Source organism: Camelus dromedarius, chromosome 6 (assembly GCF_036321535.1).
Source record: "Camelus dromedarius isolate mCamDro1 chromosome 6, mCamDro1.pat, whole genome shotgun sequence".
In the NCBI taxonomy this organism is placed as follows: Eukaryota; Metazoa; Chordata; class Mammalia; order Artiodactyla; family Camelidae; genus Camelus; species Camelus dromedarius.
Genome location: NC_087441.1, coordinates 2,079,502 through 2,104,178, shown reverse-complemented (window position 1 = coordinate 2,104,178; position 24,677 = coordinate 2,079,502). Strand labels below are relative to the sequence as shown.

Here is a 24,677-nt window from a genome sequence, read left to right as displayed (position 1 = left end):
CGGTGACTCGGAAACACTCCCCAAGATGCACTGGGCCTCCCTTCCCTCTGGGCGCTGATGGCATACAGAGTGTTTGTCGTTGCTACAGTTTTGTCCTTATTATTACTGTTTACTTAGGTTTTAACAATAGTCAAGTCTCTTTACTAAGAAATGACCATCCGTTATCAAGTTAAGCAGGAGGAAGGCGAGAAACAGTAAAAATGGCTGAAGACCACGAACAGCACAACTTAGAAGACGGTTCTGTCCTAGATTGTGTACTAGACTCTGGAGGTAACTGGAACCAGTCGCAGTCTGTACTGACGTTAGAAGATTAAGCATATGCATGAACGGTGCTTGGTAAATTCTTAAACCATGATAGTTATCGCCTCAGAATATAAACAATCACCAAAAACACAGTATTTACAGGAACCTTCCACATAACCTATGGAATCAAGTACCTACTCCTGGTGAAAGTTATGTGAAGTACATGAAAACATCCACAATTACAGGATACTGACTATAGTGCTATGAAATTCTCTTCCATGAAAGGAAAGGGAATCATGGAAACGCCACGGGCCATTCGGAACCACAACTGAATCGGACTCCTGGAGAGAGGAGCCTGAGGGCAGGGCATCTTCAATGCGAGGTGCACTTGTCCGACCACAAGAACGCACGCAGATTCTGGCTGCCAGAAGCCCCTGCTCTGCGTCCTCTGCCTGCACGGACTCGTGTTTTTTCATGCTGTTGACTTTAATTTCTGTATCTGATTTTTTTTTTAAAAAAAGATTAATGCTTGCTTATCTTGTTAGGAAAATGTAAGAACAGAAAGACAAGCTAACCTTGACACATGGTTTTGCAAGAAGAAAGATTTTCCATGAAGTGTTTGGCTTAAGGAATGACTAGAACAGCTGAAACGGCGAGCACAGCCATTTCTGTGTCAGGGTCTGAGACGTACCGGGTAGAATTATGCAAAACAAAAGCACGGAAAGATATCCCTTAGGATAAGTAACTAACCAGACCGAAGGACTGCCACCAGCAACGCACTGATCTCGCACGTACCCTGATTGGTCTCAAAGAGAACACTGAATTCCTCCTAAGTAAGAGGTGAATCGGGACGCGCAGGCACAGGAAGTCAGTTAACAGCAGAAACCGCACATCCAGGCAGCAGGCAGAACCCGGGAGGCGCCCTTTCAGGCTGGGATGTCAGGATCCTTGTAGGACAGTGGACGGTGCTCACCTGGTCAAGACGGAGGTGTCCGGGGTGCAGGCACAGGGGCCTCAGTCCCACCTGCACAGAGGGTGGCTCTGTCACTCCTTCAGGAACTGTGTTGATGGTTATTAACACAAAGCAAAGCGCTGATCAAATCCTAGAGGACAAGTTATTCTGCATTCATGGAAGCACCCCATGCAGTGCTGAACACATGTTAGTGCTTAATAAATGACAATCAATTCGTTGCTAAGGGGATTTTCTAAGGATCAAAAAAACTGTGTGAGTGTGTGTGCACATGTAATGCATTGATTTCCTAGAAAAAGTAAAGTCTAGCACTCTCTGCTCCTTTTGATTTGGTTCCTCAAGCTTCCAAACAAACACCATGCAGGCTGTGACCCCTCTGTGGTCCCTGCATGAGCACAGGGCTCCCTCTGGCCTGATGTCTCAGCAGACAAGCCCCACACGAGGTCTGCGCTTCATCTTTGGGCAAGTCTGCTGAATAAAGGGGCAGTCGAGGGTGTGGAGCTGGGAGTGGTAGGGACAGGACAGTGGATCAGGCCAACGAGATCTGTCTCCCAATGTGAGCGCACTGATTACTGACCCGGCCAAAGTGTTACAGGGGCGGGAGAGTGGTGATTTCCCCTAGGTTCACATGCGGATTCTGTAAGATGAATATTCAGTATGTTCATGAGACCACTGGTAGGGGAATCATTACCGCAGGACACTTGTTTTAAAAAGCAAGTTTCCCTGTAACGTTAACAGGTATTTCTTGAGAAGTTCAACCTGACCTTGAACTCTCAGACTAATATAGGGAATGAAGTCAGACGTATGCCTTGCGAGGGTAGGAAGTCTCAGGTTAAGTTGACTCTGACCTTCCCTCAAGGTGACGGTGGGTGGAGCCGCTGGGCTGGGCTGAGCCAGCCATCCCATGAGGGTGGTCCTCTCAGCCTCAGTGGGAGCCTGTGGCGGGGACCACAGCTTTTAGGAGCCCCTGTCTGCCCTCCGTGCACCCTCATCCTCTCCCAGCCACGCCCTCCTATGCCTTCTGCCTCCACACAGGCCCCCCTGGACGAACCCAGATGCCTGGAGAAGCAGCCGGACCTGGAAGGAGCAGGGAGACGCGGCCACGGGTGACCAGGGTGGATGCCGGCGCTATACAGTCGCTGCGTGACTGAGGAGAGACCTCCGAGGGCCCCCCAGGGACCTGGGGTGATCTGGGGACTTGCTCTCACAATTCACTGGGTTTACAGGAAAGAAATACGAGAGTTTCTGCACAGCTGTGCTTGTGGGCTGAGTTTTCTAACAGGAGTTCGTTTTCCTCGCGATGGGCGTGAGGACAGCCTTGCCTGGAACCTGATCCTCCCGCTCAGAGTAACAAAATCAGGCGCAGAGCAGGGCAAGCCTGAACACCCTTGACAAAGAAAGAAAATTACTTTGTCCTGTTCTTTCCAGCTATTGTATTTGATCCCCAGCCTGCAGGATACACAAGGTAGTTACAATCAATGTGGTTATTCAAGTCCATGTCCTGCCTCTTTGTGGACCTGCCCCCGCCTGTCAGACCCACCTGGAGCCCCTACGCGGCACAAGAACATTCGCACTTCCTGCCAGTCATTTCATCATGCGCTGTCCTTTCCTGGATTCCTTTCAAATAAAAATACTGAGGTCTGGTCTATTTAAAACAAGTCGAAGAGCCTCCTGATGTGTTTATTTCATCCAGTCTTTTTTTGTTATCTGGCTTGATTTTCTTTAAAAACAGACTTTTGTTTCGTGTTTTGAATATGTTTTTCTACCACACAGCTGATTACAGCAGCCTTTTTAGAAAGCGCTTCTGTCAGCTTCTTCAGTAAAAATAGATGTTTTCTGATTGGGACATATGGAGTTTTCTCCACATGGTCACAGGCCAAACCCTCATCAATATAGATCTTTGGTCTCTCTTAAGAAATAATTTCTAAATGACTTTCGAAAAGCCAGAAGAGAAGGCAGATGACTTTTCAGGACCTCTAGGTCCCAGGTCACTTACCGCCTGCTGGACCAGGCTGGGGGAGGGGGTGTGAGACATGATGCCCAGCTCATCTGTCAGTTCCAACTTCTTCCAGGAAGGGAAGCAGAGGGGACTCAGATGTCGGCTGGAGTCTGGGCAGCACACTCCCACGTTTCCACTGAGGCCAGTGTGATGCGCAGGGCAAGGGTCCCTGATCCCCTCTCTCTGTGTCCACCTTCTCCGTCCTCAACCAACACAAGGTCATCAGACCCTGGAGGGCAGGAACTGTGATGGGCAGGGACCACGCTCCTAGGTGACAGGTGCTACCCTCACCTGAACCCCGAGGGCCCCTCCATCCCAATCTGGGGTGTAGGTGGGGAGGGACATGGGGAGGGCGCGTGCTCTTCCCGCAGTACAAATGGCCAGGCTTCTCCCCATCCAAGTCTCACCCTGGGAAGCAGTACCCTGCCAGCTCCAGAAACTGGTGGGAACTGTGGCCCCTCTGGGCCAGTCCCTGTCCCTCCACCCAATTTTGCTCTTATCCATCAGATTTCCTCAATAATGAATAAAGATGGTGCAAAGCTGTTTCTAGCAGGAACTAAGACAGCTTTTTTTCACCCTCGCTGACAAGCCAATGTATCCAAAATAAAGAAAATCAATAAAATAATGAGCCTGGGCCCTCTATCATTTCAACTTTGCTTACAGCGCTGGTGTCTGAGCCCAGGCGCCTTTCCAGACGGCCTGGGTACACAGCCTGAACAGGACAGACAGAATGCCCCGTCCGGGGCACATTTTGGTTGGAGGAGACCGGCAAGAAACAAACAGCTAAGTACTAAGTAGTCTGTGACATGATCGAGCCGCAGGGGCTGGGGAGGTCCGGGGGGGGGGGGGGATGGCTGTGCTAAGATCTGGAGCTCGCGAGGGGGCGTGGTCACGCGAGGGGCGGGGGGCGGGGGGCGTCCAGGTAGACACACAAACAGCAGGGCCGCCTGCTTGGCAAGCGCTGTCTGTCAAGTGCGAGAAACAGCAAGGGGTGGGTTTGGCTGGTGCAGAGGGAGCCAGACTGGAAGAGGCACACCCCCTCCCGCAGTCGCCTTTTAAAACGCAGCTTATGAAAAACGCTTCCCAACGCGGCTATATCCTCAACATCATTTCAAATTTCTGTGCAACATTCCATCACGTTGACGTCCCCTAATTTGTGGAGTCATTCCCCACAGAGGAATGTTTTCGCTCCAGTGAACATCTCTGTGCACAGAGCTTGTGCGCTGCGCTTTGGAAGATTCCCAAACGTGGCCTCGTGAGGTAAATGGGTATGAATATTTTTATGCCTCTCGTTAATTCCTACAGTAAAATGGTTTTTAAGGCAAGGTTTGTCCTACCACAGGAAAAATGAGCTTTGCTTCTGGGGGTGATTCTTTAAATCTCCTGAAAGATCTTGGCAATTCAAACATACTTTCCTTTTTGGCCTATTTTCATGAAAGCAGATATGGGAGCATTAAAAGGACTGACTCACTGACGTGAATAAATTAAGGAATACACCATGTTCCCGACTAGGAAAACTGGAAAATGTACACATGTGTATTCCACAAAAATTAGTCTTAGTTATATTGTGACTATAGTCAAAAATCCAATTGCGATTTGTAATTTAAGAAAATAAACAAGAGTTTAAACAAAAATAGAATAACAAGAATAAGAAAAACAAGACCAAGACCACAGCTGCAACGTCAGATGTAAGACATACTCTAAAGGCAGAAGGGTGCTGGGACGCAAACGTACACAGAGATCAATGATGAGCGTGGTTCAATCAGTAACCTTGGAAAACATACATGGACTTAAAATACGATAGAAAAAATACTTAACAGCAATACAAAGCGATCGATTATTTAAGACTGTTGTGGGGAAACTGACCATTTAGGAACAAAATAAAGTCTCACTTTCCAAATACACAAAATTTGTTAGAGATAATTAAAATCACTGTTGTAAAATACGAGATTGTAACAACCGAAAAAATAGGTAATCTGACTTGGTTGGGGGATAAATCTTTAAGCATAAAAATGGAATAAATCACAAAGGAACAGATTAACAGATTTGCCTACATAAAATTTAAAGAGCATACTAATACGAAAAAGATATGTGTGTGTGTGTGTATATATATACACATACATACATATATATATATATATCACTATGCTGTACACTGGAAATTAACACAACATTGTAAATCAATTATACCTGAACTTTAAAAATGGGGGGGGGGGGATGAAGACTATATTTAATGCTCCACAGTGGACAGTAAAGGTTTCCACAGCCACCTTTTCATACTCATGCAACTACATTTGAAATAGATGAACAAATCACGTCTTTGTTAACATGAACACAGTTATGAAATCTTCCCACTCCTTTTTTGCTTAGAAATAAAAATTTCTGCCTTTCTCCCTATTTGGGGGGGGAGGTTGTCTCTTTAAATACAAAACTGAAGCATTATCCATACAGTTCTTTCTGTGTCTGAAACACTTTTGATGTTTTTCTACGACATTTTAATGAACCATCTGCCCAAAAATTTTTTTCAAAAATTGAGAAATTAGTAGTTGGGTAAATTATAGACTTGTTTACACTTATATTATTGGTTGTGATTTAACGGTTACAACCTGATCTAAATGTTCTGAGAAACAAGGGTGGGTTCAGAAACAGGACCCCAGACACGCAGTTCAAGATGATCGGTTTCAGTGCATGAGCATGTCCCGAGAGCCACAGCACTCCGTGGGTGGACACTGGTGTGCATGACAGTGTAGCCTTGAGGGACATTTTCAAGCGGATTCAAAACAAGACAAAACAAAACAAGACAAAAAAAGCTAAACTCGTTTGGGCCAGATCAGGGCAAGAGCAGAGCGGTACAGAGCGTCACAACATCAAATACACAATCAAGAAGACAAATCTCAGCAGATTTCTTAAATAAAAATTAAGTAAATTAATTAAACTAAAATAAAGATTCTAAAGTTTATGTGGAAATTCAAAGAACCTAGAATATCCAAAGAAACCCCTTAAGAGGAAAACCAAGTTGGAGAACGTAAACCACCTGACTTTAGGATTTGTCAAAAGCTACAGAGATCAAGATAGCAGGATACAGTAAGATACAGCATAAGAACCGACAAAGAGACTGTGATGGAGACCCCACTGTAGACCCTCATGTATGCAGCCACCTGCTTTTCAACAAAAGCACCAAAGCAATGATGAGCAAAGGACCATCCTTTCAAGATAAGGTGCTGAAATAACTGGATAACCATTTGGTAAGAAAAGGAACCTTGACTCACTCTCACACCCTACACAAAATGTGACCTGCAATACGTCACAGTTAAAGCCATAAAACGCTTAGAAGGAAATATGAGAAAATCTTTGTGACTTAGGAGTAGTCAGATGTTTCTTAAACAGGTCACAGAAGGAAATAACCGTAAAAGAAAAAAATAGATTTTATTTAAATAAAAACTTCTCATCAAAACATCATGTGGGGGGTAGGGTACAGCCCAGCAGTAGAGCACGTGCTTCGCTCCTGGGTTCAATCTCCAGTACCTCCACTAAAATAAATAAATGAATGAAAACCTAATTACCTCCCCCACAAAAAAATTTAAAAATTAAAATTAAAGAAACATATGTATGAAAAAAACATACATATGGAAATAAGTAGGCAAGCTAAAACTTAAAAAAATTACAGAACATTTATCTGGTTAAGAACAGGTACGCACGTTATGTATAGAACTTCCACAGCTCATAACAAAAACACAAACGATCCCCTGAATATGGGCACAAGATGTGACTAGACACCTCTGAAAGGCAGCTACAGGAAGAGACAACACGAACAGGGAAAGAGCCTGACATCACGTGATACCAGAGAAATGCAATTTAAAACCGCTTAAGACTCCCACCAACCCAGCAGGGTCCCTACAGTTAAAGAGAGCCGCATCGCCAAGCGTTTGCAAGCATGTGGAGCAGCCAGAACTCCTGCAGTGTTGGCGTGGGTATAAAATGGCATAACCACTTTGGGAAAAGGCCTGCAGTTTAAAAAGAATTAAACATACACCCATTCTCTGACTCAGCAGTTCCAGCCCTAGGTATTTACCCAAGAGAAATAACATATATGTCCATCAAGAGACTTGAACAACAGTGATCAAAATGACTTTACCCATAATGGCCCCGAATGAGGACGCTCCCCGCTGTCCACGGACAGAATTGATAAACACACTGACGGAATCCAATGAAATTCTACTCACTAATAGAAAGGAATAAACTACCGATACACGAACAACACAGGGTGAACAACTCGGGTGAATCTCAGGACTGCTGTGCAGAGGTGGGCAGGCAGAAAACGCCCCTACAGACACCCAGGTGCTAAACCCCAGAACCTGTGAGCAGGTCAGCTTACGTGGCAAAGGGAATTCAGGTCGCTAACCAGCTGGCATTACACAGGGACAGTACCCTGAGTCGTCCAGGGGGCCCCATGTCGTCTCAAAGGTCTTTAAAAGCTGAAGAGGGAGGCTTAAGAAAAGCCAGAGTGCTGCGATGTGAATGCTAGATGGGCCGTGGCTGGCTGTGAAGATGGACAAAGGGGGTGCGATATTGTCATAGAATAAATCCAGATTTTGGTCTTTGTCCACAGGTCCTGGTGCATATCTCCCATTAGAGTACTGGGGAATATTTCATCATAATATTTGGTTTTTGTGCTCGGTTCCTGAAATAGCTTCTGCATAATAAAGATGAAACGGGTGTTTTTGTTCCTGTTAATGGGTGACTTTTAGAAAGCTCTTAGATAACCTAAGGGTAGGGGCTGGTTGCCAGGGAACCAACAGTGTGGTGAGAGGGTTGGAACTTTCAGCCCACCCCTAACCTCCAGGGAGGGGAGGCCTGGAGGTGGAATTAATCACCAATAGCCAGTGATGTAGTGTCATGCATACGTAATGAAGCCTCCATAAAAACAAAAAAGGATGGGAGTCAGGGAGCCCCAGGCTGGTGAACAAAAATGCAACCCCGGGCCAGGGGGTGGTGCACCCACCCTCCACTGGGACAGAAGCTCCTGCCCTGGGGACCCTCCTGGACCCACCCTGTATACCTCCTTCCAGCTCTTCATTGGTAACCTTTCATGCTCTCCCTGTGATGTGATTTCGTGTTTTGACACTGTGGACCTACAGAAAAACAAACATCATAAGCGTAGTGAGTGTGTAAGTTTTATTCGGGGTCCTGACTGAGACCGGCACCCGGGAGACGGCGCTCTGTAGCTCTGAGGAGCTGCTCTGAGAGGGTGACGGGGCAGCCAGCTTACGTGTGATTTTTGTCCACGGAATTCGTGCCATTGAGCAAACATCCTGGTGAAAGACTACTGCTAGTCCAAAGAAAAGACACCTGAAGGTAATGACTTTCGTGCTTTTGTATGTTTGCGAAGAGGCAAGAATCTGGGTTCGTTAAGTTCTTCCTGAGACAGACATGGATCTGGCTTGTCCACGGCACGGAGCATCCCGTTATCCTCCGACCTCTCTCCGAGGGCATGCGGCAGCGACCGCACAGGTCAGGCTTGATCCTCGCAGGATCGGGTGAAGAGCAAAAACCCTTTGTTCTTCGTTGTTTACTGTTCCTACTTGTCTTGTGTTTCTCTCGTGGGGCCTCAGCTGTTAGGACATGTCATTTGTGTTTCCATGCAAACTTTAACGTTTGCTGTTCCTGCTCTGCGAAAAATGTCGTTGGTAACTTGATAGGGGCTGCCTTGAGTAGTGTGGCCTTTTTAACGGCATTGATTCTTCCAGTTCAAGAACACGGTGTATCTTTCCATTTGGTTATGTCGTCTTCAGCTTCTTTCATCAGCATCTTACAGTGTTCGGAGCACAGGTCTTTTGCCTCCTTGAGCAGGTTTATTCCTAGGTAGTTTATTCTTTTTGGTGCGATGCTAAATGGGGCTGTTTCCTGAGTTTCTTTTTCTGCTACTTTGTTGTTGGTGTACAGAAATGCAGCCGATTTCTGTGTGTTAATTTTGGGCCCTGCAGCTTCACCAGATTCACTGATGAGCCCGAGCAGTTTCCTGGTCGCTTCTTCAGGGTTTTCTATGTATAGTGTCATGTCACCTGCACACAGCGACAGTTCTCTTCGATCCAATTTGGGTTCCTTTTTTTTTTTTCTTGACAACTATGTAAGTTTAAAAAGCTAAAGTTCTAAATTTTTCATAGAAACAATGAACAGTACATATACGTATATTTTAAAACAGTTTTATCTCTCAATGAGTTGCTTTTCCTAGAACAAACGTTGTTTACTCAAAAAAAAAAAACAAACATGTCAAGTCATTCCAAAGGGAGTCACAGTGGCCGACATGAACTTCCATATGAGTTGTTTTGAAATGGCCACCGTACGACTGCGAATCTTAGAGTGACACTTAAGAAATATTACTGTACATGGCATGTCTGATGGGTGACGTAGGCCCTGGGACAGACAGAGCAACTGGTAAGAGTCCAGACCCCCTCCCCTAGGGTAATGGTTCCTCCTTAAAATTAGACCATTGAGCCCAGTGCCCTGGAAGCTCTTGGCAGGAGGCCCCGACCCCACTCTGCCAAGAGCTGGTCCCAACACGGCTGGAGGTCCTGCTGGAAAGGAGCTCTCCCCTTGTGCTTGTCACAGGACCCGCTGCTGGACTGGCATCGCTGGACCAGAGACGCAGCTTGTGCAGAGACACCTCCCTCCCAACTTCCCCCTGGAGTGGCTCGTTACCCCTTCCCTGCTCTGACCCATCTGTGCTGTGCGCTGACTGTGAGCAGTAAACCGAGTGATCGGTGCTGAGGATCAGCTACGGTTTCCCGTCTCTCCAGTCTCGTGATTCTCACCTGCCCTCCCTGCTGGGCCCTGCGGCAGAACAACTCTTTGTAACATGCCAGTAACCCAGTAAGTAAGCTATTTCCCAGAGCTCTGCGAGCCACTCCAACCGATTGATGGAACCCAAGGAGGGGCTGCAGGAACCTCTGATTTTGAGCCAGAAGCACAGGTGACAGCCTGGGCTGGTGACCAGCATCTGAAGTTTGGGAAGGCAGCACCTTACCTGAGGGGCCTGTGCTCTCACCAGGAGTTCGTGTTTTCAGAGCTGAGCTGGACTGTGGGGCACCCAGCCGGTGTGGCAGAATTGCTCGGTGTTGGGGGAAACCCACACACATTTGATAACCAGAAGTAAAGTACAGAGTATTCTGTGAGCAGTGAGTCAGGGCAAACATTTTTTCTATACAGGGGGCCAGGCGCCAAGAAATGCAGGAAGACTCTAGAAGCTGGAAAGGATAAGAGCACAGATTCTCCCCTGAGCCTCCAGGACAGAGCACAGCCTTGCCGAATCCCTGATTTTCAGCCCAGTGAGACCCATGTCAGACCGCAATCTTAGGACGTTGTAAGATGGTAAATGTGTATTGTTTAAGCTGCTAAATTTGTGATAATGTGCTGTGGCAGCCACAGAAACCCAGCGCAGCTAAGTAAGAGAGTCACCTGTGAAACCGCAGGCACGTATGGTCCCCGCTGCGTGAAGTCCAAGAACAGGCCCTTCTAATCTGTAACGGAAGAAAACCAGAATGGTGGTTACTTCCAGGAATGGGGGGTGGGGGTGGGGATTAGCTGAGGCTGGAGGGACCTCGGGTTGATGGTTATGTTCTGTGTATCCATAGGGTCAGGGCTACAGAAGTGTGTGCGTCAGTCGGAACTCAGCCACGGGCACATAAGACGCATGCATTTCACTGAATGTAAATATTACACCTAAAGTGAAAAGCTACCTAACAAAAAAAGAATATGAAAATGAATATATATGTGTGTATGTATGGCTGAATCACTATGTTGTACACCAGAAATTGACACAACACTATAAACTGACTATACTTCAACAAAATTTTTTTTAATTTTTTAAATAAAAAATTAAAAGTTTGAGATTTGCAGGTACTAAATACTAATATAAAATATATAAACAATAAGTTTATACCGTATAGCAGAGAACTATATTCAATATCTTGCAGTAACCCAAAGTGAAAAAGAGTATGAAAAGGAACATATGTACGTATGTGTGGGACTGAAACATGATGCTGTGCACCAGAAATTGACACAGCATTGTCAGCTGACTATACTTCAACTAAAAATTACAAAAATAAAATAAATTTTAAATAATAAAGGGAAAATCTATAAACAAATGTTAATCCACTTAAGGACATATGTGATTAAGCATTTATGGGGAGGTGTGGAGATGTCGGCAGTTTCTTTTGGAATGGGTCAAAAGTAGGAGGGCTCTGTGGACAGAGGGATGGATAAGTGGACAGGTGATTAAAAAAAAGTTTAGCAAAACGGGAATGGTGGGACCTAAGTGCTGAGTTCACAAGGGTTCACTGCTCGATTCCTTCAACTTTGCTGGTTGCTTGAAATTGCCTATTTCTTTAAAAGGGAATAGGTTGGACCTGTATAAAGAATGCAAATAAAATGTTGATCAGAAAACCCAAAACCTGCCATAAGTGGTCATTATTGAACCTTTAAAAACTGCCCATGCCTTAGGCTCCCAGGATTTGATATAATTGGCCTGGGCATGAATGAGCTTTTGACAACACTCAGATGATTCTGGTCTGTAACCAGAACCGAAAACCACTGTGATGAGTGTCGGGGGAGAGACAAGGAGAGAAACTGTTTAAGTGAATTTCCTTTGCATTATGAGATCATGGCCAAATTTTATCTCCTTCCCTATGTCTGTTTGTATTCTCCAAGTTTCCTTCAATAACTGTGTATTCTGTAATAATCAAGAGGTCATGTTGAAAAGCCTCAGGCCAATGTCAACAGTGCACTCACCACCATGGGTGGGGACTGCTGGACCCCGCAGGGCCAGGCAAGAACCGCGTGTGGACCAGGGCAAGACAGAACAGTCGGGCTTTCAGAGAACCAGCGACTGGTCAGCACACTCTCCTGACAAGTTCGCGACCCACGCTGCCTCGTTTTAGGAAAATATGGGCAACATGACACTGGAATTTAAAGGCTTTCAGCTACAGAATTGCGTGGGGCCCCTGACGGGGAAAAGCAGCAACAGAAGCAGCAGCCCTTGGCAAGGAGAGTCTGGAAAGGAGCTGGAGGCCCTGGGCTCGCTTGCTGGCCGCGGCTGCGACGCCCTCCTGCCCTCCTGGGGGAGGCAGGCCTCCAAACCCCCGCACCCCTCGCGCCTGGGAAGGACGGCTCCGGCCCCGCAGAGGCGCTGAGCGGAGCCTGAGGCTCCAGGCTTTTCCAGCCTGGCTACATCTTCTCGCTGAACTGAAGACCTTGCACCCGGAAAGCCCCCTCACAGTCAGCGTTTGCTGGAGTCCCACAGTCAGGGTGGGAGCCCCGCCCTTCAGATTTGACTCTGACACTCAGAATGGCCCCGGGACTGGTCCAGGATCACTCCTCCTTGTGCAGAACAAAAATTAAGTCCCTCTCTCACCTGGACTATTTCCTCACACCTGCAGTCCTGGCTGGAGAAACTTCAAAGAGACCCTCTGCTCTTTGGGGAAGAGAGAAAATAAGAGTAAAATTAACTGAGATCCTTCCGTTCTACTTTCCAGCAAACACCCTGAAAAAAAAAGATTTGTTCTAAAAAAGTGTCAGCGAAGGCCTGTCTGTTCTGAAAGGACAAGAATGCAAGGGTGCTGATGCAGCATCCTTCGGCCCACATCGTCACCAGAGCGTGACCACTGCTTTGAGGGGCGAAATGGCAACTGAAGCAGGACCAAACAAGGCCAAGACAACGTATTTTCCTCTTCTTACAGCCTTGGGCACATTAAGCGCAGGTAATAGGAGATAAAACACCGTGCCCACACACTGGAATCACTGAAAACGGGCACTAGTGTTGAGTACTGGGTGGATGGGTGTCCCCCAAGTTTAGGTCCACCTGGAACCTGTGAATGCGATCTTATTTGGAAATAAGTCTTTGCAGATGGAATAAGACGCGGTCATACTGGAGCAGGGTGGTCCTAATCCAGTGACTGGTGTCCCTACAAGAAGAGAGAAATGGACAGACAGACAGGGGAGGGCCGTGTGAAGACGGAGGCAGAGACTGGAGTGATGTGGCCACGAAATGCCCGGAGGCACAAGGAAGGCTCCTCCCCGACAGGCTTCAGAAAGAGCTGATTTTAGCACAGGGAAATGTATACAAGACCTTGTGGTGGCTCACAGCGAAAAAGAATGTGACAATGAATATATGTATGTTCATGTATAACTGAAAAATTGTGCTCTACACTGGAAATTGACACAACATTGTAAACTAACTCAACTTAAAAAAAGTTTAAAAATAAATACATAAATAAATAAAAGAAACAGCTGATTTTGGACTTGACCTCTGGCCTTCAGGACTGGGAGAGAATAAACTGTTGGTTTTATTTTTTTCAATTTCTTTTTTTTTTAACTTGAAGTACAGTCAGCTACAATGTGTCAATTTCTGGTGTTCAGCACAATGTCCCAGTCATGCATATGTATACACATATTCATTTTCATATTCTTTCTCATTAACGATTATTACAAGGTATCAAATTTAGTTCCCTGTGCTATGCAGAAGAAATTCGTTTTTATATATTTTTATATATAGTGGTTAACATTTGCAAATCTCCCAAATTCATCCCTTCCCACCCCCTTTCCCCAATAACCGTAAGTTTGTTCACTATGTCTGCAAGTCTGTTTCCTTTGTAGATGAGTTCATTAGTGTCTTCTTTTTACTTTCTTTTTTTTTTAATTTTTAAATTCCACATATAAGTGATATCATACGGTAATTTTCTTTCTCAGTCTGACTTCACTTCGAATGATATTCTTCAGGTCCATCTATGGTGCTGCAAATGGCGTTATGTTATTCTTTGTTACCGCCTTCTGCTTTTTTTTTTTATATTGAAGTATAGTCAGTTTCCTCTTGTTAATTTAAGCCACGCAGTCTGTGGCAATTTGTTATGACAGCCCGAGGACACTACAGAAGCAAGACCTCTCACTCCAGCTCCGCCTCGGCCGCAGTGCTAACTGACAGAACTGAGGTCCCAGCAGGCGATGAGTCTGGAGGTAACAGGTGAGGCTCTGCCCCAGGCAGGTTTCGCCCCACGTCTCGCCATCTCCACGTCTCAGCGGCTCCTTCACTTTGACAAGAGCCTCTCACCTCACAGGCACAGCTTAACATCTAACAGTGTTTGTCTCACCGACAGCAGGCAGCAAGGGTGGAAGACGGCCTGATGTCCCGAGGACCAGGCTGATTCTTCTCCAGTGACTGCCAGATATTGGGAGGTCAGGCCCAGCACATCAGGCCCTGTGCAGAGGGCGGTGGGGCAGCTGGTGGCAGAGGGATCGCAGGGGGTACAGTTCTGAAAAGGCCCCACGACCGCTCACCTCTGTTCCCCTGGGCCTGCAGTCGGTGTTTCATGCGCGACCAGAGCTGAGACACAAGGACAATCCCTCAGTCTGTCTCTCCCGAGCTGAGACCACGTCTAGCCTGTTTCTCTCCAGCAGCTCCTCTAGCTGGTGCCACCTGAAGGCTGCATCCCACCCAGAACTGAGGGGACCTTACCGGGTATCTGACATTGAGAACAGCTTTGCTGGCTTTACAGACAGACCTGAGCCAGCCCCCAAATTTAACTTTTCCTCCCAGGTTAGAGAACACCTGCCTGGTCCACCACAACTGAGCGGGTGTCAGGGCACCATGGACACGGGATGTGGACTGTGCAGGTATCAGGACACCACGGACACGCAATGTGGAGGCCGGAGACCTGCTGTCAGACAGACCCATGGTCCTGTCCCAGACTCTGGCCGGCGGGGGGGAAGGGACAGTGTCCTTTCCAGCAGAAGCATTAAGAAGTAGCTGTATCTCCACCGCCCCTTCTCCCCCAACCGTTGGCCGGAGGTCGGATTTCAAGGGCATCTGTGAACGCAAAAGTCAGAAAAAAATTCCATCTTTATTTCAAGCCTCTTCCTGATTTCCAGCATTTCCTTCGACCATGAACGCAGGCAGAAAACGCAGCTGCATGGGGTGAGCTGTTTTGCTACTAACAGACGTCACATTTCATATTACATTCTTTGTTATCCCATGTGCTTCTAAAAATGTATTTTAAAACATTATTCTGAGAAGAAGCCTGTTCACAAGGCCACCAAAAGGGGTACACGGCACACAAAAAAGATGAGGCCCAGAGATGAGGTGAGAGGGACCATGGAGCCACCAAGCCAGGAGCCTGGAGCCTGGTCACCTGAGGAACACTGGACATTCCAGGGCGAGAACCAAACTCGCAGGGCACAGAGCCACTATTCCAGCAGCGAGATTGCCCACCCAGGACAGGAATGTGCTGGACAATGGGTGGGAGCAGAAGTCTCTACCAATAGGACCAGCCTGGTTCGGGCACCGGCCTGCAGTCTTTGTTCACCTCCTGGCATCCCGACGCCTGCCTGGGGGCAGAGGCAGCTCTGGGCTGGCCTGAGTCAGGCCACGTGGACTGTTCCTCTGGCAGGTCCGCAAAGCTCCACCCACCTGACCACTCTCCCGGTGCCAGCAATGTTAAGTCATCATCATCCCGACCTTGGAAATGAGGCCACAGGTGTCGCCGCCCACTGGCCTCACAGGTTGTGGCAGAGTTGAAACGGCTGTGGAGCCGTGATGCCGTTTCACGCACAGGGATCTGAGGGCCGTTTAACCAGCAAGTCACTTCCCTCTGCATCGGACGGGCAGTGAAATCCACGCTGGAGCATAGCCAAGCACCGGGAATGCTGAATCCGAGTCTCGGAGGAGGAGGACGTGAGGATGGGGGCATGGGCTGCGTCCCCAACCGGGCGATAACTGTGAAATCTTTGGGACCTCGCTACTGGCCGGACACATTCCAGGCCCTTCACGCCCACGGCTCCCCATTCACAGAGAGGCAGCGAGGCGGCATCAGGGCTGGGACACCACGCAGCTGGGATCCAAACCTAGGGCTCCGCCTCTCTCCTGGAGCCTCAGGATCCTATGCCTGCCTGTGGGTTTTGTTGCTGTTCTCACCCACCCTGCCCTGCTGGCTCCACTCAGCCTTCCGGCTGCTATGTCAGTGGTTGTGAACATTCTGCGTCCATGTTCTCGATTTAGACCCCAGTCGTACATCGGCCTGGCCAGAGGCAGCGTCGAGCCACGCAGAACTGCCGGACCTCCCGTGGGGGGATGGGGAGGGGTTCTGCAGGCCGTGAGAGTCCCCGGCTCTGGGCCCCCGGCTGGTGTGCCACCTGAATCCACGGTCTTCACACATCTCCAAGCACAGTCCCCACCCGGGACCCTGTGCAGACGCAGACTCTGACCTGCAAGTCTAGAGGGCCTGAGACTCTGCTCTTCCAACCAGTGGGGCCGCTGCTGCTGGCCTGGGGCCCACACCTGCATGACAGCGGCACAAAATGAGCACGAGCTCACCTGCTCCACGACCCCCGGGGGCCGCGAGAGGACAGCAGGTGGGAGTAACAGCAGGAGGAAACAGTAAAGCCACATGGCGCAGCACACACCTCAGTGAGCTGTGCCGGAGGGACCTTCTGGGTTCCGGCTGCCAGTCCCTGTGGATCTGGAGCGGAGACGTTCGCTCAGAAGGGCTGACAGCAGGGGCTGGCTGGGCGCCAGGCTGCGCAGGAGAAAAAGCTAAACACAGCAGGAGCTGGCAAGGAAAGAAGGCCCCACGAGACACGGCTCCCGGGTGGCGGTCACTTCCTCGGCTCCCGACACAGTGAACAACAGCATGGCTGTCACCCACCGCGGGCAGGGGGATGCTGGCTGAATACCCAGGTCTTGGCTGGGGTGTAATTTAAGAATCAAAAAGGTGTCACCTGTGGTCTCTCCCTTGCTGCTCAAATGTCGTAATGTTACACGGACGTTAGAGCCACTGAACTCCAGCCCACCAACTCCCCGCTGAGGAAGCAAGGCCCAGAGTCAACCGGGCCTTCCAGTCACCCGGTCACGTGGCTCCGAGCGAACCACACGGCCGGCAAATCAGAGCAAGTGCAGGACCACAACCCAGTCAAAGGAACGCAGGGCCCACCTAGTGCATGAGGTCTGGGGAGAGACACCCCGCGACCCTAGCCTCACCCCCACCCCCCACCAGATGGGGGCGTTGAACCCTCAGGTCACAATGCCCAGCGCTGAGATTACGAAGTCCAGCAAGTGGCTGTTTGATGTCCCAGTGCAGACCTCAGACCGGCCCCTCCTCTCTCCGCTCCCAGCCTTGAGGGAGGCGGTGGGAGGGGCCCGGGCTGAGCACTGGGTTTCCATGGAGGTGCAGCGTGGGCTCAGACCAGCGCGCTCGCGGCCCTGCATTCTGGACACTGGCGGAAGCATGTCACGTAACGTGCACAGCAGGAGAGCAAGCATATCTGGCGGCCTCGAGTTTCTGAGGGTCCTTGGGGCGGCTGTGGGGACAGATCTCATTTTTTCTGCTCTGGAAACCACGGGTGCAGGCTGGGTAGATTCTCTACTGAAGAAATGAAACTGCGTAGGGGGTGCGTGGACAATGCATGTGCCCTGGGGCGGCCCCCTTGGGCTGCAGCACGAGCTGCCCTGGACTCACACCCCATGAGCATCGTCTTTCCTGATAGGGAGGGACCACGTCGCTCCTGCTCACTCGGCGTCCTCCCCCAGAGCAGGCACTGCGTGAACCATGCCAGGTAAATGAATCAATGAGTAAAGACAACACTGAGTGGGAGGCAGAGGACGGCAGGGACGGACGCTGTCACTGGGAAACCTCTCATCACCATAAGTCACACCCCGTCCACACACGTGTTTCCTCACATCACAGAAACACAAAACACAGCTCGATGTATCGCACGCCCATTTTCTCCCTCTGGAGTTCACGTGTTCTTTCCTTTAGGACAGATGGGACACTCTGGTGAAATGGTTCTCGTCTGCGAATCAGCTAGGAATCCTGGCACACTCAGGTGTGAGGTTTCTGGAGAGACCTTTCCCACTGCCTGTCAGTCATTCCCCACAGAAGGTGCCCTGGCCCCTGACACCCAGCCGGTCCACAGCCACGCTCTCCTTCCACTCAACCAGCTCCTTGAATGAGCCCTGGACCCCTGCAGTGGACAGCAGTTCGCTCCCCCTCGGGTCCATCACTGCCCTGCTGTGCCTCCCGCGTCAGCAGGCCAGGTCCTCCTGCTCCCACATCACTGTCTCTCCACGGGGCTCACCAGGTCCCCTTGTGACTGCCAGCGCCCGCCTTCCAGCAGGTGCCTTTCCATCCCCGCTAAACAGGCCCCGCAGCTGCCAGCCCTGCATCCGCAAGGATGGAGAGATTCTCACTTGGGAAACCTGGCTTTGATCTTGCTACTTCCTGCTGCACCTCCAGACTGGCTGCATTCAGTCACGGTCTCCAGCCTCGCCCGCCGGGCTCACCGCTGCCGCCCGCTGGGCATCCTCTCCCCTGTGCCCGCCCGGTCCATTCCCTACTCTGTGCTGCTGCTTGTACCGTGCAGCTGGCCTGGGGGGCCCTACCTGCTTTCCACCTGCCGACAGCCCCCGAGGCCAGCTCCAGTCCCCACCGGAGGCGGCCCTTCCTTCCTCATCGTCCGTACCATTCACGCGGTGTTTCTTGTAGAGCGCTGCAATTTCTCCTGAAGGTACTATTCGCCCAACTGCAGACTAAGCTCCTAGAAGGCCGGGGCCCTGTCTCACTTTTCTTTGCACCCTTTCCAATTCCTTAAGACAGTGGCTAAAGCAATTCACGTAAAGGGGCAAATAAGCACTCCCTGGACGAGTCAGGACAAAGCGTGGCTCGCAGAGCGGCAGGCGTCAGACAGGTCCCTCTCTGCGGCGGCAAAAAGTCTGAAATACGTGCCGATTGGCCAACTCTATTCTGTGACAATCAGCAGGAGCGAATTAATTCCAGACTCATTTCTTGAGCCTGTAGTCGACAGAAACTGCAGCTTGTAAACTAGATTTCCCTTCATCTTTGAGTAATTACTCGACAAATAATTACGTCTCAGTCCCAACTCAACTGACCCTGAATTAACGCGGTTACGACTGCTAATCATCAAGAGTAACTCGGTCCTTTCCCCTCGTGCACGGACACAGAGGCCCCCTTCTGGGCGGGGGCCGGGAAGGCAGCGCAACCCTTTAGTGGGAAAACGGAGACCTCCGGGCTCTTCCTGAGAGCAGGGCCCAGGGCGGGAAGGTGCAGCCGACGGCCCCCTCTGATGAAAGCCCCTCCAGCACCGGCCCGGCCCACGTCCCTCACCGGAAACGCCGGGATCTCCTCGAGATGGACAAAAATACTCTGGATTAGAGAAATTACCCCTCCGGCCTGATGCACGTCCCCTCGCCTGATTCACAAGGCGGCATCCTCCCCCCACTGGCATCTCATGGGGGCGAAATCAACAGGAGACGGCACACAGGCCAAGACCTGATGGGCGCAAACTTCTGTTGGGTGGAAATACGGAGTTTTTCATTCCAGAAACTCTGCTCCCTGGGTCTCTGGCTCATGGGGATTTCTGTGGTCAACCAGAGGGGGAGGAGGAAATGTTTCTCGCATACTCTCTGCCTCCTGCCTCACATATGCAGGGAGAGCCCTGCGGAGAGAGGGCGCCTAGGCGGCCATCCGGGGAGGCCAGGATGCGCATAGCAGCTGCGGTCCTCAGAGCTGCTTCAGGCCGGATGCGCTGCGGCTCCGCAGGCCGCCTCGCGCACGTCTGACACCCGGCTGGTCTCGTGAGGCGGCGTGATCTCTCTCCGGGTAGAGCTGGGGCATTTCTCTCTCGCTAGCTCTTCCAGCAAGGCCCCTGCCTGCCCCTTCAGCCTTCCCTGAACCCCGGCTGTTTCCCACTCGCTTCCTTGGTTGCCTCGCGGGTTTGCAGAGACGCAGCCCTCGGGCCAGAGGCAGGCACAGCTCACAGAAGTGTCCCGGTCTCCCTGCTGCACCAAAGCAGGAGAGGTGGCAAGACGAATTACTTTTAAGAGGTGTTATCACAGCTTCACAGAAAACCAGACCTAGAAACACCCTCGAACCCACGGGAAGAGGAGGAGGCAGCCCCCTCTGCTCGCTGTCCTCTGCTCGGTGGGGACGACCTGAGACAGCTGCCCAGCAATTTCACCCTCGGCCGAGGTGCTGACCAGTCCTCTGGGTTGGTCCGCACGGCAGGTAAAGGGGCAGGACTGTGAACGTCAGCTGTCAGAACACTTCCAACGATAAACGTGCGCCACCCCCTTTCATCCTATGGCTCGGGTTTTGCACCTTCTGTGAGAATTTTGATGCACGAACCTGCAGATGCATATGCTTTACAGGCTGTGAAAACGCAAACACCGTGATGCTTCAAAAGGTGGTGAACCTCCCTCCCTCTTTTCTCTGCTCTTCCCTCTGGGGTGTTGGGGCCCCAGTGAGGTGAGGACCTGTTGGGGTGAAGGGATGTGGGGACCCTGAGAGGCCCAGCCTGGGGGGTCAGAGCTCCGGTGGGGTGAGGAGGCTCCCCATCCGGTGGGAGCAGCCACTGGGAGGGGAGATGGACTGATCACACAAGTGAGGATGTGGAGAATCCAGGGAGCCAGGCTTCTTGGTATCAGAGGAAGTTACAAACATGGGAAGGGAGAAAACTGCAGTCACCCCTGCAGGGCTGGACTGGAGCTGGAAGTGCTGGTGTGAAGTCATGGTTTGCAACATATGTGGATCAGCACAGACGTAAGCGTACAGGCTGACAGCAGACAGGCGGCATTTTCTTTGGAGAAAAGGCTAGTTCCAGGATGCAAAGTGTGACCCGCTCTGGAGACACACCATTGTGCCAGGAAGACATGAAATGCTCAGCCAGTGACATGAACATGGGAGGGCAAAGGCAGGCTGGCGTGCCCCAGCCAAATCGGGGGCTGTCAGAGCATCAAGACAAGTAACGACGAGGTGGAAGGGATAAACTGGGAGTCTGAGATTTGCAGATACACCCTACTATATATGAGACAGGTAAGATAACAAGTTTCTTTTGTACAGCACAGGGAACTCTATTCAATACCTGTAGTAACCTGTAAGGAAAAAAAGACTATGAAAAGGAATATACCCATGTACATGGATGACTGAAACATTATGCTGTACACCAGAAACTGACATGTCATAAACTGACTATACTTCAATTAAAAAAAAAAACAAGTAATGAGAGGAACGGATTATAACTCATGGAACAGAGGAAGCCTTGCGTCCATGCTGACTGAAATGACTAGATGACTAAATGGGAACACGATGAGAAGTGGGGTATTTGTGTAACCCAGAGTCTGTCCACACACCAAGCAGTTACTAACTACAAAGAAGGAAGTTGGAACCTAACGGTGGGGATGCCGGTGGCACCAGCCTGATGGGACAATAGGGGACTGGGGCACGAGGAGACACGGCGGACGTGACGCCAGGACACTGAGACGGAGCCAGACAGGGAACAGTCCACAAAACACCTGCCCGAGACGTCACAAGGCCGCAGCCATGAGGGTCGCCTCAGTCCTGGGGAGTGGTCCAGACTGAAGCCCACCGAGAGCGGGGAGGGATGCTGGGTGACGCTGTGGCCCCAGAGGTGATGGAATCCGTGGAGAGGAAGTGAAGTCTACGGGTTGGGTGGTGGGGGTGGCAGGGCCGACTTCCGGATCCAGGCAGCTGAGTTTTATGTTGGATGACGTCCACTTCGTAGAAAACGTCCTGAATGTAGGAGGTTGAGGGTCACAGCAGCAACTTACTCTCAAAGGCTCTGTGGGGGGAACACTGTATCATTCCTGCAACTTTCATGTAAACTTAAAACTCTCTAAAAAGAGGAAGAGGTTTGGCGCAGGTGGCCTCGTGTCCCTGGGGGACTAAGGCACAGGACGAGGAGGGAGGCGCGCTGGTCACTGCCTGCTTTGCTTCCACAGTTTGACTGTTTCCACCTGTTCTGTTGGTGTTGGCGGTCACATCTGGTATTAGGTTCTCCAGAGGAACCAGAGGCTTATAGGATCCACACAGCTCCACGTGAGAAGGGTTTTATTATAAGAACTGCCGCAGGCAGCTACAGAGGCCAAGAAGTCCCACGAGCTACCATCAGAAAGCTGGGGACCAGGAAAGCCCGTGGTGGCATTCAGGCTGAGGCCAAAGGCCTGAGCACCAGGAGCTCCCATGTCCAAGTGCAGGAAAATGGGGCCGTCCCAGCTCAAGAAAAAGAGAGGAGTTCTCCCGCCTCACCTGTTTGTCTCCTTCCAGCCCACCTCCATGAGAGCGGGACCCCTCACCCGGGCTACGGGATTACACACTCATCTCTCCAGAAACCGCCCGCAGACACCCAGAAGCCTGGGTGCCCCTCAGCCCATGGTAACATTAACCATCCAATCTGTATCTGCACCTGCTCACCCTTTCCTGGAGGGGGAGCCCTCCAGGAAGCCCTGCACAAAGGCATCATGTTATCTCTTCATCTGCCCTAAAAAGGAGGACACCAGGAAAACAGCCAACTCGACAGAGACCCAGGAGTGCATGCCTTGTACATGCCAAACGGACAGTGCTAACTTAACCCAAGGTGTGTATATTAGGGTTCTCCAGAGAAACAGAACCAGTAGGGGGTGTATGCATATGTAGAGACAGAGAATATTTGGTTTAAGGGTTGGCTCACAGGATGACAGGCCGGCAAGCCCCAAACCAGCAGTCCACGTCTGAAGTCTGCTGGAGAATTCCCTCTCGCTAGCAGGGGGTCAGGGTGGGGTCAGTCTTTGCTCTCTCCAGGCCTTCAACTGATTGCATATGGCCCACCCATGGTAGGAAGCATAGTCTGCTTGACTCAAAGTCCCCCCACTTAAAAGTCACTCTCATCCAAAAACACCCTCACAGAAACATCCAGAAAAATATCTGACCTTATATCTGGGCACTGCAGCCCAGCCAAGCTGACACCATAAATGAACCATCACAGTAGGTCAAGACATTGAACAGAAAGACCAAAAGAAAAGTCAAGTCATTTTCCAATACTGGGCCACACTGTCAAGATATTGTTTCCTTATTTTAATACAAAGACTGTCAACTGGCTGAACTTCACAGCTCTGGCCCAGTGTGAGTGCAGTGACATGGTCCAAATCCATGTCCCCATTCCCCAGTATTACCAGGTGTGACGGATGGTCCAGCGACCACCAGAGCATTGAAGACAACACAAGCAGAGCCCTTCCGAGCTCAGCTTAATTAGTGACCAGTCTGTGGAATTTAACGCAAGTCGAAGACGCACCATGTTCTTAAGAGGCTGGCGGACTCTCCCCTGGAGAGACCGTCCACTGTCGAGAGTCACTGGTGAGGGGACGTGAATCCCATCAGGCAGGGGGGAAGGCAGGGGGCCTTCCCAACACGGTGTCTGCTGCCCATCATGGGCTGACAACTCCCCCTGTTCTGCAAACGAAGGACCCAGAGAAGTAACAGCAACACCAACACCAAAGCCGAGCGAGGAGGAATTAAGAACTAATTTCACACTCAACAAGCCACACTCACCTGCCGTCGGCCTCAGGGTCACGACCGTAGGAAGTTACCTCCGCATCTTCTGATGTACAAACGCCGCCGGTCCTGGCAACACCGACTCCCACCGAGCCTGGGAGGCGGACGGGTGAGGGCGGGCGTGCACCTGCCCTCACGCCTCCTGGCGCCCCTGCCAGCCCGTCAGGGCGCCGGCGCTTCGTGGAGACAGGCCGGACTGGGGGCAACGCAGGTTTCGGAGGACCCGGCTGCGGCGTGGGGCCGGCAGGACGCAACAGGAAAGCCAGACTGTGGTCAGGGCCTCGTCCCCAGGACACGAGGCGTCAGTGAACCGGTCACCTGCTTCCAGCGTCACAGGCGGCGTCCGGCCCACTCCTCCTGGGGCCCAGCGACCTCGAGGCGCGGCGGGCTCCGGTGACTCGCACGGGGGCCCCAGGCCGCGCCCACCTTCCGTTCCGGGGAAGAACTTGGAGAAGAGGCGGCGCCACAAACCCAGCTGGCCCGACGCGAAGACACTGCTCAGGAGCTGACTGCCTTCCGCCGCCGCCTGCCATCCCTGAGCGCGACGGGACCCCGGTCCGGCCGCCCCCTCGGAGCCGCCGGTGGCACAGGCGGCCAACGCGCCCCCCGTCCGGCCGGACGTCCCCGGAGCCGCCGTCCTGCGCCGACTCCCGCCTGCACACCTGTGCCTCCCGAGTGTGTCCCTGGGGCTGCGCCTGTGGCCGCGACTGGTGTCCGGGGATCTGCGTCCTCTGAGCCGCGGCAAGCGCGCTCTGCCGACCCCCACCTCCGGGGCCCCGTCCGGCCAGTCCTCTGCACGAACCTCTGTGCAAACCGGGCTCCCCAGTGAGAGGGGACCCCGGCCGTGCAGGGCCACGCGTCCAGCCTCAACCCCGAAGTGAAAGAAAGTTGGAGACGCCCCTGGACAAGGCCACAGAGACCCCGGTCAGCCACGCAGCAGGCGACCAGGCGGGGGCGCTGCGCCCCGCGAGGAGGGCGGGGCCAGTGACCAGCCAAGACCAGTCCTGGGCGGACTCGGCCAATGACCAGCGCGGCCCGTGCCCGCAGCCGCCCACTTCCTCTTTCTGTTGACGCCCGC

At 51.2% G+C, this 24,677-nt stretch overlaps 1 protein-coding gene across 12 annotated transcripts in view; it reads right to left on the bottom strand.

The window, feature by feature from the left end:
• LOC105086277 (ribosomal protein S6 kinase alpha-2) overlaps window positions 1–24,677 on the bottom strand; it is a 375,469-nt gene that overhangs the window by 324,109 nt on the left and 26,683 nt on the right. For all 12 annotated transcript variants that reach the window (XR_010381181.1, XR_010381182.1, XR_010381183.1 and 9 more), the window contains exon 9: window positions 10,668–10,729. Coding sequence is in view for 9 of the 12 variants with exons in the window: in XM_064486472.1 (XP_064342542.1) it covers window positions 10,668–10,729 (62 nt within the window). In the remaining 3 variants the exon portion in view is untranslated. The remainder of the gene's footprint in view (window positions 1–10,667; window positions 10,730–24,677) is intronic.